Genomic DNA, 13,229 nt, shown 5'->3' on the forward strand with positions numbered 1-13,229 from the left:
TGCAGGATGTTCTAGATCAGGGGTCAGCAAACTTTTTCAGCAGGGGGCTGGTCCACTGTCCCTCAGACCTTGTGGGGGGCCGGGCTATATGTTTTTCTTTTGGGGGGGGAAATGAACGAATTCCTATGCCCCACAAATAACCCAGAGATGCATTTTAAATAAAAGCACACATTCTACTCGTAAAAACAGCAGGCAGGCCCCACAAATAACCCAGAGATGCATTTTAAATAAAAGGACACATTCTATTCAGGTTAAAACACCCTGATTCCCGGACCGTCCGTGTGCCGGATTTAGAAGGTGATTGGGCCAGATCCGGCCCCGGGCCTTAGTTTGCCTACCCATGTTTTAGATGTCTGCTTCTACCTTTACTAAAATGGCCTGTCCACTCCCACACCAGTACTGAACATGCTCAAGTGCACAAATGGGCTTGTGGGTGTGCTATTTGTCAAAATATCTGCCACCTGTTCCGTGCTACCTGAATTTAAATACTCAGTGGATCCTGTGTCTTGGGCCAAATATAGCTAAGGGTTTAAAGAAATTAGTAAGTATCTGTTGACACCACAGGGCCAAACTACACATTACTTCAATCGCATGGTCTGCCCTTAAATGTAATAATTTCCCTATTACCAATACTAGGCATGAGGCTTTAATCCAGATTGGGACTCTGGCATGGGGTTAAGGGGACTTTAATTCTTTGCAACTTCCACTGTGATCTTGATCCTTTGGTGTTACAAGAGAAAGGAAAAACCCTGCACTTAAGGGCTAGCATTGTGCTTAATGTTAATTAGTTTGGTGTTAATAGTGATCAGAGAGAACTATTGCTTGGGCAAGGAGGAAGGGTTGCCTCTCTCATGGCGGCTGTGCAGAGATAATCTCTATGCTTGCATGTGCTTGTTTGTAGATAAAATTAATGCACACTATTAAAACGCTGAGCTTCTTACTGCCCTTCATGACTTCAATGTTGGAACCGCGTGAAACTAGGTATGATATGCAAACAGTAAAAAAAGGTTTATTGAACTACCACAGCTAAAAGAAATCAAGATTTCAGAATGCGCTTTGATGATTTGTTTTAAAAAAGAGAGGAAAGAAGTGAGGGACATCTAGAAAGAGGCTTTTCTAAAGAAGAAATGATTTCTCTTGAAGGCATCCTTTCTTGCTGCTCTGCCAGGACATGGGGAAAAGGGATTCTTGATGGTTATTTAGTCGGCTTCTCTTCGACCGATTTGACCTGGGACGAAACGACTCTGCCATCAACCATTTCTTCCACAATCGTCTTAACCATTCTGGTTTTCGTTGACTCTGGATTTTTTTTAAAAAAAGAAAGAAAGAAAGCAAAATTAAAACATAGTGTTTGAACAAGGCTTCAAAGAAGGTCCTCGACGTGCTTTGCATGATTGCTTTTTACGCTCCTATTTTTATACAGGCAGATAATCATCAAGCACTCAAGATAGGGCCTGACTTTGCATTCTCAACTGGGAAAACTGGGCTGCTGCCAATTCCCTAGAATGTGGGCTGATGGGAGTGAATTTGAGGTGCAAGACGACCTTCCCCACCCACCCATTTTCTGTTCTCCAAATTGCTTCTCCATAACTGTCTTTTCTCCTTGCACGCTCTTGGTGGCAAGAAGTTGACCTCCTGCCACTGGTGTCACTGCAGCTTACATGGAGGGATGGAGCAGGGTTGGGCTGTGTGGTTGAAGCCATGTGGACACACCTGCAGGAGCACCAGATAGGAACAATGCAGCCCTGAACTAGCTTTTGTGCTGCCTGAACCCCATCTAGGTACAACATTGTACCTAGCAACATTGGCGTCAGCAGGAAGGCTCCAAGACTAGGTAACTGATGGACACCGTCACACATCAACAGGGAAGTAGGGTTATGCCTGTGGCCACCTCCCTCTTGCTACACCCATGTTGCATGGCCCTCCCTAACAGCCACCTGTTTCACCATTGTGGTCTATGGTTACTGCTGAATGCAAATAGATGTCCCCCATGTGACATTGGCTTGGGCTGTGGACACAGAGTTGAAGAAAAGATGGACCCACAAGAAAGGGCTGTAGTTCAGCTGCTTTGCTAAGAGCGAACTGGAAAAGCCTTGCATAGTTTTGGGGACCAAGAGAGGCGATGTATTGTTGAAATGTGGGAAATAGGCAGGCAAGAAAATTTGGGAAGCAAGGGGGGAAACAGGCGGGGAAAGAGGGGGTGCTTTTATGCATTGGTGAAAAGTTTGCAGTCAGACCTTCGGCTGTGCATTTTTCATGTATATAAAGACATTTGTAATTACCTTTGCCAGAGCCTCCGTAACTCATAGAACTACTGTGGCTCGAAGATCCGTAAGACCCAAAACCACTGTCAAGGAAAAAAATGTAAGTTTTTGTTTTAGTGGTATACTGTGCATCATTTTTCAGAGAGAATTTAAACATGACCACCAATTTATTACAGTCAGGTAATATAACGTGATGATAATCAGTTCCAGGGTTGCCAACTTGAATAAAATATGGGGGGGGGGGGAGGCAGGAAAGTCCCGTCCTGCATAATCAATCATGATACGTGGGGGGCACACAGCATTTGAATGGCAATACCAACCCATTTGGTGGCCCGTCAAATATTTTAGGGGGGCGGCGAAGGGACCTTGACTCCTAGGAGTTGGCTCCTATAATCAGCTCAGATGCGTAATGGAGATCATTTCTTTTTATAGCCCTAAGCAGATGAGAATCAGTACATGGAGGGAGGATTGGAATGGGTTGGCGCTGTCTTCAATGCACTGTATATGTAGGTTCTGTGCAGACCAGCCCTCCCATTCGACCCATGGAGCTTGAAGGGTGGGGCCAGTAGGTGCGATCCAGATTCCAACCCCACACATTGATTCTACCAAATATGGAAAGTCGTTGTGCGAATTTTGACCAACGTAGGTCTTCCTCTGCATTTTGCACAGGCAGATATTTAGAATCGCCTCCAGCTCTGCAAGCTTTCTAAATACAAGTGCAATCTGGTCTAATTTAATAAATGGCAGGTTTCCCATTCATTACAGTAGAAGCAAATGCATCCATATTATGCAAATTGCTGTTGTGAAGATATTGTCCTTTGGTCAGATCTGCAGGGCCTCATAATTGGTTCTGAGTCAGATCTGGCTATCTGTCATGTCTAACGCTTACCCCCCTTCTCCGTCCAGTAGGCGGCGGTAGGTCTCTATCTCCTTCTCCAGGCGTGTCTTGATGCCCAACAGCTGCTGATATTCTGCATTCTGGTTCTCCATCTCAGCCCGAATCTGCAGAAGCTGTTCCTCTAAGCCAGCGATCTGACCCTGTAATTGCGCAAGCTGGTCGCAGTAATTTCGTTCTGTTTCCGCCAAAGTGCCTTCCAGGGATTGTTTCTGTTCCGAAGGCGCAGCGGAAGGAAGAAAGAAAAGGGCATAAAAATACAGCAAAATTAACAGAGATGAAGTTCCAGCAAAGAAAATGATTATTCTAAACGCTCCCATGGGTTAAATCCAATAAATAGCATAATGTTGTATCCACCAAAGTCATTGGGGAAGCGGAATGACTTCTGTTTGTGTGGTGGAATTTCTGCTATCTCTTCTCCTGCATTTCCCCCCTGCAAACTCTGCTCTGGAGGGTTGGGGACACTCCCAGAGCAGATTGGGAGGATTTGCAGGGTGAAAATATGGGGAGGAAAGGGAGGGGAAGTTCTGTTGTGCAAGCGGAAGTCCTTCCACTCATGCAGTGACTTCCACTTGAAACAGCCCTGTGAGAACTCTGCTTCTTTGGAATGATTCAAAAGCCAAGAGAAGAAGAAGAGTTTGGATTTGATATCCCGCTTTATCACTACCCGAAGGATTCTCAAAGCGGCTAACATTTTCCTTTCCCTTCCTCCCCCACAACAAACACTCTGTGAGGTGAGTGGGGCTGAGAGACATCAGAGAAGTGTGACTGGCCCAAGGTCACCCAGCAGCTGCATGTGGAGGAGCGGGGAAGCAAACCCAGTTCACCAGATTACAAGTCTACCGCTCTTAACCACTACACCACACTGGTTGCTTTGTGCTTCTGTATCTTTTTAACACAGGCCAGCAGATTTATAAGACTAACACAGCAACCCCAGACACATTTGCTCAGAGGTAGATCCCATTAGGTTCAATGGGGCTTACTCTCACATAAATGGGTATAGGATGGAAGTCTAAGTAAACTGCAGACATAACCCAAATTATGTGCCCCCCCTTCTTGCATCTAGATTACATTTCCTGCAGACATTGCGCAAAGCACCCCAAATGCAATGGCAAGAAAACATCTAAGTGGCTTACAAAAGGATGAAATAAAACATTGAAATTCTTGATAAAAACTGCTAACCCCCCCCCAAGTATTTTAAAACTTTTAAAAGTTGTTTGAAACCAACAACAGCTAGACAGAGATAAAACACATGTAACTTCTACATGTCTGGATAGCTTTGCCTAAGCATAGTCACAGAAAGAATACAGAGAAGACACCTGTCTGGCGTCAATAGGCAGGGAGTTCCAAAGTTCCACACTAAAAGATCAATTTCTTACCACTGTGGAATGGGTATAATGTGGCACCTGTAACCGTGTCAGTTCTGCAGATTGAAGCGACTGAGTGGCCATACATGCTGCTAAGGGCTAACTCTTTGAACTTGGCCTGGTAGCAGATGGGCAACCAGTCCAGACCTCTGAGCAGAGGCGTCAGTATGCAGACAGGGTCTCCCTGCTGAGAGCCAGGGTGGTGTAGTGGTTAAGAGCGGTGGACTCGTAATCTGGTGAACTGGGTTCGCTTCCCTGCTCCTCCACATGAAGCTGCTGGGTAACCTTGGGCTAGTCACACTTCTCTGAAGTCTCTCAGCCCCACTCACCTCACAGAGTGTTTGTTGTGGGGGAGGAAGGGAAATGAGATTGTTAGCTGCTTTGAGACTCCTTAAGGGGAGTGAAATGTGGGATATCAAGTTCAAACTCTTCTGCTGTTGGCAACTGTGCTGCAGCATTCTGAGCCTGGTGACTCCTCTGACGAACGCTCTCCTTTTCCTCCTACACATGTTGACATGAGGATGGCTCATTATCACTTTGGAATGGCTCAATATATGGATCAGCTCAGCAGGAGTGCTGAAATACCATTCCCGTATTTGCTGGAAGGCTTGCAAAACAAGCCACAGTGCCAAACGGTGGCGTCTCTCACTACACGGGAATTGGCGCGCCCAGTTCTAAAGAACACAACACAATATTTCAGAGGTGTGGTGGATGGGGAAAACAGGGGGGAATGCAGCACTGGGACTCCCCCCCCCCCACAGCAGGAGCGATAATGTCACTTGCTGGAATGCCATGAAAATTTATAGGCTCCACCGCCTTGCAAAGTGATAATGAGAGTTTGGATAATAGTAGCATATAGATGGATGAGGAAAAGAGTCCGACTGCTTCTTCTCTTAGGTGGGATTCCGAATTTCCGCAAACGATGACGCTTTTTGCAGAATTGCTTGCGTTTCTAATGGAAAGTGAAAGCTTGCAGTTCAGTTTTGTTGCAGCTCAAGTTGAATTCATTCTGTGAGCCCCTATTCTGTGGCTATCAAGCGACTTCAGTAAACTGAGCATTATGTAATGTACTGCTGTTCTAGAAGGGGGGAGTGTAGGTGCATGCATGGACTAGATAACTCTTTGGGTCCTTTCCAACTCTACAGTCCTATGACTTACCTCCTTACCACGGGAGAGATCTTGATAGCAGCCTAATATGCACAGCTGTAGCACAAACCCTCTGAAAGAACTCCTCCTGCTGCGACGATCCACTTACCATGGCAAGCTGAGCCTGCAGTTCCAGTTCCAGGCCTTGCAGCGTGCGTCTCAGATCCGTAACTTCACTCTTGCCCGTGCTCAGCTGGTCAACGTTGGCCGATATCTCCTGCCTCAGAGCTCCAACCTGGAGGACCAAGGAGAAGAAATATTAAGTGGGCTCGATAACCGGGCCATCTCCTAAGGTTTTAGGCGGAGTAAAGAACCATCCTTGCCTGCTTGTTGAACTGCTCTTCTGCCTCTCTCCTGTTCTTGTCTGCGAGCTCCTCATACTGGGATCTCATCTCGTTCAGTAGCTTGGTCAGGTCAATTCCGGGAGCGGCGTCCATTTCAACGTTGACATCTCCGCTGGTTATCCCTCGGAAGCTCATCAGTTCCTGCAAGAGAAGCCCAGTGGGTTTTTAACAGCATGTAGCATGAGCCAGACCACGAAAAGGCAACAATCCCTGATGATGGAATAATATCCTCCACCAGAGGGGAGGCAGCAGGCTAGTTTAGAAGAACAGGTCATGTGCATCCATAGCTCTGCCATCTAACAGAGGTGAATGGCTCAGAGGAACAACTTGTGGGGTGAATGCAGCTGCTATTCGCCCCACAAGTTGCCTCACTCTGCCTAGCTGTAGGGCTGGCCCTGAAAGTAGGGTTGACATATTCCCGAAAATTGAGACTTTTTTGGAAACATCTCCCCCTCCCAAAAAAAGTTTTGGGGCTATTTTTGGATTTTTAAAGCATTTTTCTTAAAAAATCACCCTAGTTGCCATACGTTCGGGTTTTCCTGGATATTTTGCCAATTTGGCAAAAATCCACCCAGACACCATTTTGACAGTCCGATTCCCAGATGTGTCTGGGAAAACCTGGACGCATGGCAACCGTACCCTGAAAGCGCACAAACTTTCCCATACGGTAGCAGTCTGAGACCACTTTTAATGCATTCTGAATTGTCTCTGTCTCAGTGTGAGCTCATTTGACCGCTAGGTGGCAGATGCACCTGAGATTTTGGAATTTTCCTTGGCTTAAAAATAAAAATATTAGGAGAGCCTTTCCCCAACTCCCTTTGGTAAATCCGGTCAGCACTGCATATATTTCTAACCACTTTGAAGCAATGCATTTGTTTATTTTAATGTTATTTTGCCATCTTCACTAATAATACAGTGCAGTTTCTCTAAAAGCAGGATTTCAAAATAAGAAGGCATCCTTCTTTCCTTTAGATGAACAGCTTCTTGCTCTGACTCTCTGCTTTCCTTTCGCCACTGATCATCATGCCTGGGTCGAGTGAGATATGTGATGTCAGCCCTGTTTCTCCCATATGACTTGGTGAGGCTAAAACTATTTGCTTCCAGGGTCAGGGTGTCAGAGAATTCCAATGAAAACAGAACTGGGAGTGTAAATTGCCAATTGTTGGAAATCCATCTATCATATGGAATTGATTACGCCCAATTTGCATCCTTTTTCCTTTGCACTGAAATGAATATGGTGGGATAACACAACAACAATGCGATTCATGTCAGTTAATAATCCCGCCATGGTGGATCATGAGATGAATAATGTAGCTTGGGGTAGAAGATGAACTGCAGCAGAAAGGAAACAGTGCTGCGTGCGACAAACACAAAGTAGAATGGGGAATGATGCCTTCTTATACCCCTATTCAAGGCTAAAAGTGCATCTCTCCTCCTTGCTACTATGTGGCACAGCAGCTTTAGAAGCATGTTTCTACCTACCTCTTCATGATTCTTCTTGAGGTAGGCAAGCTCCTCATTCAAGCCTTCGATCTGCAACTCGAGGTCGGACCTAGTCATGGTCAAGTCATCCAGGACTCTCCTCAGGCCATTGATGTCACTCTCTACACTCTGGTGCAGGAACAATTCGTTCTCATACCTTCAAAGATAACGTAAGAATGGGATTTCAGAATTGTGGCAATTATGGTTTCTCGCTTCCTGCCGGCCTTCAAAAAGCTGGGAAGGAGGCGGGAGCAAGGTGTACAACAGAGGTGTTGGTGTTTCTGTTTCCTTTCCTTTCCCTTGCCCAGAATTTGATGCTTACTTAAGTTTGAAATCATCAGCAGCCAGCCGAGCATTGTCGATTTGCAGAACGACCCCAGCGTTCTCAATGGTGTGTCTCACAATCTGTAAGGAACACATAGGAAAGATAGCTGCAGTACTTTTTAGGGGAAAACAACAACCAAACATCACCATCATCCCTAGTTCCTCTTCTTGGACACTTTACACCAAGGTCATAGAGTGGAGTGACACGGACATTTATTTTCAAACCATTTTTAGAAAGGAAGATTGGGAGGAGAAGGAAGAGGAGTCACATAAGGCAACCGGAAGAATGCAATGATAGTCCTGTGGGATGGGACCAAAGGCTCATCTAGTTTAGCCTTCCGTTCCTACAGTGGGCATCCAGCTGCCTCTGGAAGCCCCAAAGTGGGACATGAGAGCAACAACACTCTCCCTACTGATTCTCCAGATACCAGCATACAGAGGCACACAGCCTTTGCGAGTGCAGGCAATGACTATAGACCTTTCATGAATATTCGCCTTTGATAGCCTTATTCTCCATGAATTTCTCCAACCCCTTTTTAATACCATCCCCGTTGGGAACACTTGCCACATATTGTGATAGCAGTGTGTTGTACGATGGAATTCTTTCTCTGTTCTTGAATCCCTCACCATTCAGCTTCCAGGTCCTGGTATTATAAAAGTGGTGATGGTGGAGGGGGGAAGTCTTCCTATCCACTTCCAATTCATCATGTGTAATTTGATGCATTCTGCCATGTCCCCCCTTTTTAGGGATGGGGGAAGAAACTGGACTGAGTCCACATTTAAAGGCAAATCCACCAAATTTGCACTTTCCAAGGCAGGATGCAAACTGAAATACAGCCGTCCTTCAAACTTTGCACTTAATTGAATTTTTCAGTGCGGTTCTCCAGACACGTGATGTGCACGAAAATGCATACAGCAGGGGAAAGCATGATGAAAAATGCACACATTCATTAAAATCACATAGAAATGCATTATATCAGGGGAAATCGTTTTGTAGGGAAGTGTATATTAGGCAAAATCTGCACCAAGATGCTGATCAATTTTCATGATAATCGGTTACTACTCGCTTAATTTCTTTGCAAATTTAATTACGTGATAGGAGGGGTGTGGACAGTGACGCATATCCAGAGAAGGGTATTAAGATCTTGCCAGTAAAGCACACGTAACGTTCAGATGCCCAAGGGGGACAATTCACCAATGAAATATTGAGGAATATTGCAGACTATGCTCCCTCTGAGGCTTAATGGGGAGGAGCCGTAGCTCAGTGGGTAGAGCAATCTGCTCTGCATGCAGACAGTCCCAGGTTCGATTCCCAGCATCTCCAGGTAGGGCTGGGAATGTTCTCTGGCTAAAAACCTGGAAAGCTGCTGCCAGCCAGTGTAGACAATGCTGACGTCAATGGCTGGAATCATTATAAGGCAGCTTTCTATTTTCCTATATTCCGAACACGCAGGGGCTGTTGAAACATTTACGAACTGGCCATTAGGTATTGCAAAGCGCAATAAATTCTAACTTAATTATGCAACACAGAAAGTTGTTCTCGGTGGACCAAACTTTGCATAAGCGCCCCGATCACTTACTTGGTTCCGAAGATCTTCGATGATGCTAAAATATTTGCTGTAGTCTCGGCTGGTGTCCGGAGTGCTGTACTTTGCGTACCATTCCTTGATCTTGCGCTCCAGCTCTGTGTTGGCCTCCTCCAGAGCGTGGACTTTGCCCAGGTAGTTTGCCAGGCGGTCGTTGAGATTCTGCATGGTCTGCTTCTCGTCGCCACTCAGGAGACCCCCATCCCCTCCTCCAAAGCCGCCACCCATGCCGCCCATGCTGCTCACAAAGCCGCTCGAAAAGCCACCGCCACCGCCGCCAAGGCCGCCCCCGAAACCGCCTCCCAAGCCCCCTCCATACCCACCACCCAGACCTGCACCCAAGCCCATTCCATACCCTCCACTCAGGCTTCCTCCTCCGTAACCACCTGCTGAGTAACCTCCGGCAAATTTGGAGCCACCGCTAAACCCTACACCGCTAGACAGTCTGACAGACCCCCCACCGCCCCCGCCGCCAACACTGTACGAGGAGAGCTGTCGGGAAGAGCCAGTGTGGACAGAGAGAGCCATGGTGCTTGAGCAAGAAGAAGGTTCTGTCCCGTGAAACAAGCAAGGCAAGCGGATTAGAAAGGGTGCGTTGAGTTGGTGGGCTTTTAAGGCTTATATGCGGTGTTAGCTGTGTGTTTCCGCCCCGTCCTGGCACGGCACATCCTTTTGCCAAGTCAATGCCTTCATAATTAGATAATTGTTCTGTCTAATTAAAAAAAAATGTTACCAGGTCCAACTCTGCAGAAATGTGTATCCTTGGGTTATTATATTATGCCAGAATCCCAGATGGAATGGAGCCAAAACATGTTTTGCTTTCCTTTTTATCTTTGAAATTGTGATGAGCAAACCCTTTTTCGGCTTTTTCTCTCCACCTCCTCTTTCTCTTTTAAGTTTGGTTATTATATTGCGTTCTGTTCAACATTTCAAGCCCCCAGGCAAAAATCTCTCTCAACTGAAAGAGGACGCCAAGCAAAGCGACATGTATAAACAAAACAAGCACTAAACTCTTAAATTTGGGAGGATTCTTTTGTATACTGTTTTAATCTAGTAGAAAAACGGATCTCAGATAGCTTGTCACGGTTTGGTTCAAAGTTGCCAATTGCTTGATTTATTAATTGCTTCTCGGATTATTGTTTTTTTTTAATTAAAAAACCTCCACTTTGATCTGAGAACTTAATTTGTTTTATAGCCTGTCTTTGCAAGTCCCAGGAGATGATTGGATTTATAAATTCACACTAGCAAGCTCAAGAATTTCTCTTTAATCTGTGATTAAGAAGAGGGCAAGTCAATTCACATATGGATCATCAGGGTTCCAATAATGATTTAGTAGCATTTCTTTGAGAACACCATTCATATAAAAGAACAAAGCAATCAAATTCCCTCTTTTGCATCTCTTTGGCTTTTAAAACGTTCAATCCCCCAGTAAACGTTATTCTTTTTGGTTCACCCTCTGATCCCAATGCACTTGGAATTGAACCGAACCCTATTGTTATTTTGCAAAACTTTCACTTTAATGCAGTTTTTCTCCTTTCCCCTAAACGTATTCTCTTGTGCATCAATAAATAATGATCGCATTGCTTAGTGGTTTGGATGGCATCTCCTAGTTGAACAATAATCGAGTGGTTTTCAAGGGTTTGCGGATATCTGTGGGACTGAGATATTTGTTCGCATTTTGGGGGGCCAGAATCTGAGAGCTAGAAATGGCACTTTCTTATCAGCCCCCCCATTTGATAATGTGAAAATGGGCTGCACAAGGATCTTCGGCAGAAAGTACAACTGAGGAAAAGAAAGATGGCAAACTGAAACACGGCATCCTTTTAAATTCATACTTCTCTGAATTTTGCGATGAGGCACTCCAGCCAAGTAAATTGCATATAGTTGAACACCGAAATGCATATATATTAGTGAACCCCCCCACCACAAATGCATTATATTAGGGGAAATTGCTTTGCAAAAATGTGTATATTGGGGGGGGATTCATACAAAGATGCTTATATTATGATAATTTGGCACTACAACGCTTACGAATTTTCATGAGGTCTTTTTTTTAAAAAATTGCAAACTGATGTCAAAAATGTAGAGAACTGAATGTAAGATTGCCAGAAAAGAGAAACTGAGAGAAATGGGATGACCTGGTCAAAGTCCAGCTCTACCTGCACCACTGTCAACCCGTATAGGGGAGTAACTTTACAAGTGCCATTGAAAGATATGAAATCTGTGCAATTCTATTTTCCCATTATTTCTTTTCAAAGCAGTTTGGGAACAAAGATGCATATATTTGGATTCCTTTGCACTAAAACATTTTCCTTGAAAAAAAATATTGCAAAATGATGTGGGAAAGTGGAGAACCGTCCTTAAGATAGTAAAAATGAGAAACGGTGAGAAATTGACAGATTGGCCTATTTCTACTGGAGGGTGAGCAAGTGGCAACATCGGCAGGGTGAGTAGAAGCCACAGCAATCTAGTGCCTCTTTCGCTCTGGCCGGTTCCTCTCCCTCAGCTGCAGGCCGAGGGCCATTGCCCAGGCAACCACAGTGAAATCAGCTGGCAGCATGCATCTTGAAGCCCAAATTGCAGTGTGGCGAGCCTGTGGCTCAAAACGTTTGCCACGAGTGCCCAGGTGGGCTGTGGCACGTTGAACTGCGATATGCGCTTGCGAAGAAGACATCTGGTTTGCCGTAAGCGCTGTTCTGTCAAGGGAACGAACGGATATTTGCGAGCCTGCAAGATAAGATGATTTGCTCCGCTGTGATTTGTGTACACCTCTCGAGTTACGCTGCTGAGGAAGGTTAGCAAGTCAAAACACATCTAGTTATTGAGAAGAGGCTTCTCCCTCCTCCCTTCTTCTGGATAAACATCCTGGAGATGATGAGAGAGCTGTGCGCTGATCAGCGCACCTACATGTGTTTGCAAAACGATAAGCGTGTGTTTGACTCCTTCTGCACCCGTAAAGATTTGAGTCGACAGCCTTTAATCTGCTTCAGTCCTAAAGACATGTAACAATCGCATCTCAGTGTTTAACAGCTGCTCCTCATTTTAATGATGCCTTAATAGCATGTCGTGAATCTGAATAAAGCTGTTTTCTCCGTTTTTAACAACTTCGCACTGCTCAGTACAAGAAGGGCACTTGCCCGCATTCAGTGTGAATCAACCCCAAGGGCACTTCCGCAGAGATCGTTGATTGCTGGGAAGTGTGTGTGTGGGGGGGGAGCTCACTTGGATTAAGAAAAGCTGCAGTGTGGAAAAGCAATACAGTCGTATCTTGGATCCCGAGTGCCTTGGTAATCGGATGTTTGGCTCCCGGAACACTGCAAACCCAGAAGTGATTGTTCCAGTTTGCAAATGCTCTTTGGAACCTGAACGTCCAACGGGGCTTCCACGGCTTCTGATTGGCTGCAGGAGCTTCCTACAGCCAATCAGAAGCTGCGCTTTGGTTTCCGAATGTTTTGGAAGTTGAATGGACTTCCGGAATGGATTACATTCAACTTCCAAGGTACGACTGTACTGGTGCACTGGAAGGGGGCAGTAGAGCTCTTGCAGTGAGGCTGGGGCCTGTGCCTCTCTAAATATTCTTCCGTCAGGTGCCACTGAGGGTCTGGATTACCCAATACATGTGCAAGGCTGCAAGCAGTGGCATTATGCTTATGATATACGATATACGATGTTTATTGTCATTGTCCCATACAGAACAATGAAATTGAAAAACTACATAAAACATTCAAAAACCCCTAAAAACTCTGGAACCCCATTTTAAAATACAATATACTATAGAGACTTCTTATGCTGTGTTTAGAACCAGAATTGCATTTGTGTAG

General features: G+C 45.3%; 1 protein-coding gene across 1 annotated transcript; it reads right to left on the reverse strand.

Moving 5' to 3' along the window:
• Positions 1–984: 984 nt before the first annotated feature.
• On the reverse strand, positions 985–10,007 carry LOC310747869 (keratin, type I cytoskeletal 12-like). Its single transcript, XM_083583192.1, has 8 exons — positions 9,403–10,007; positions 7,821–7,903; positions 7,499–7,655; positions 5,996–6,157; positions 5,782–5,907; positions 3,154–3,371; positions 2,283–2,347; positions 985–1,299 (listed from the first exon to the last, which is right to left on the reverse strand). Exons 1-8 carry the CDS (start codon positions 9,934–9,936, stop codon positions 1,196–1,198), a joined length of 1,449 nt encoding a protein of 482 aa, XP_083439318.1. The 5' UTR covers positions 9,937–10,007; the 3' UTR covers positions 985–1,195.
• Between the last annotated feature and the right edge of the window lie 3,222 nt (positions 10,008–13,229).

Source organism: Podarcis filfolensis, assembly GCF_964270895.1.
Source record: "Podarcis filfolensis genome assembly, chromosome: 13".
Classification (NCBI taxonomy): domain Eukaryota; kingdom Metazoa; phylum Chordata; class Lepidosauria; order Squamata; family Lacertidae; genus Podarcis; species Podarcis filfolensis.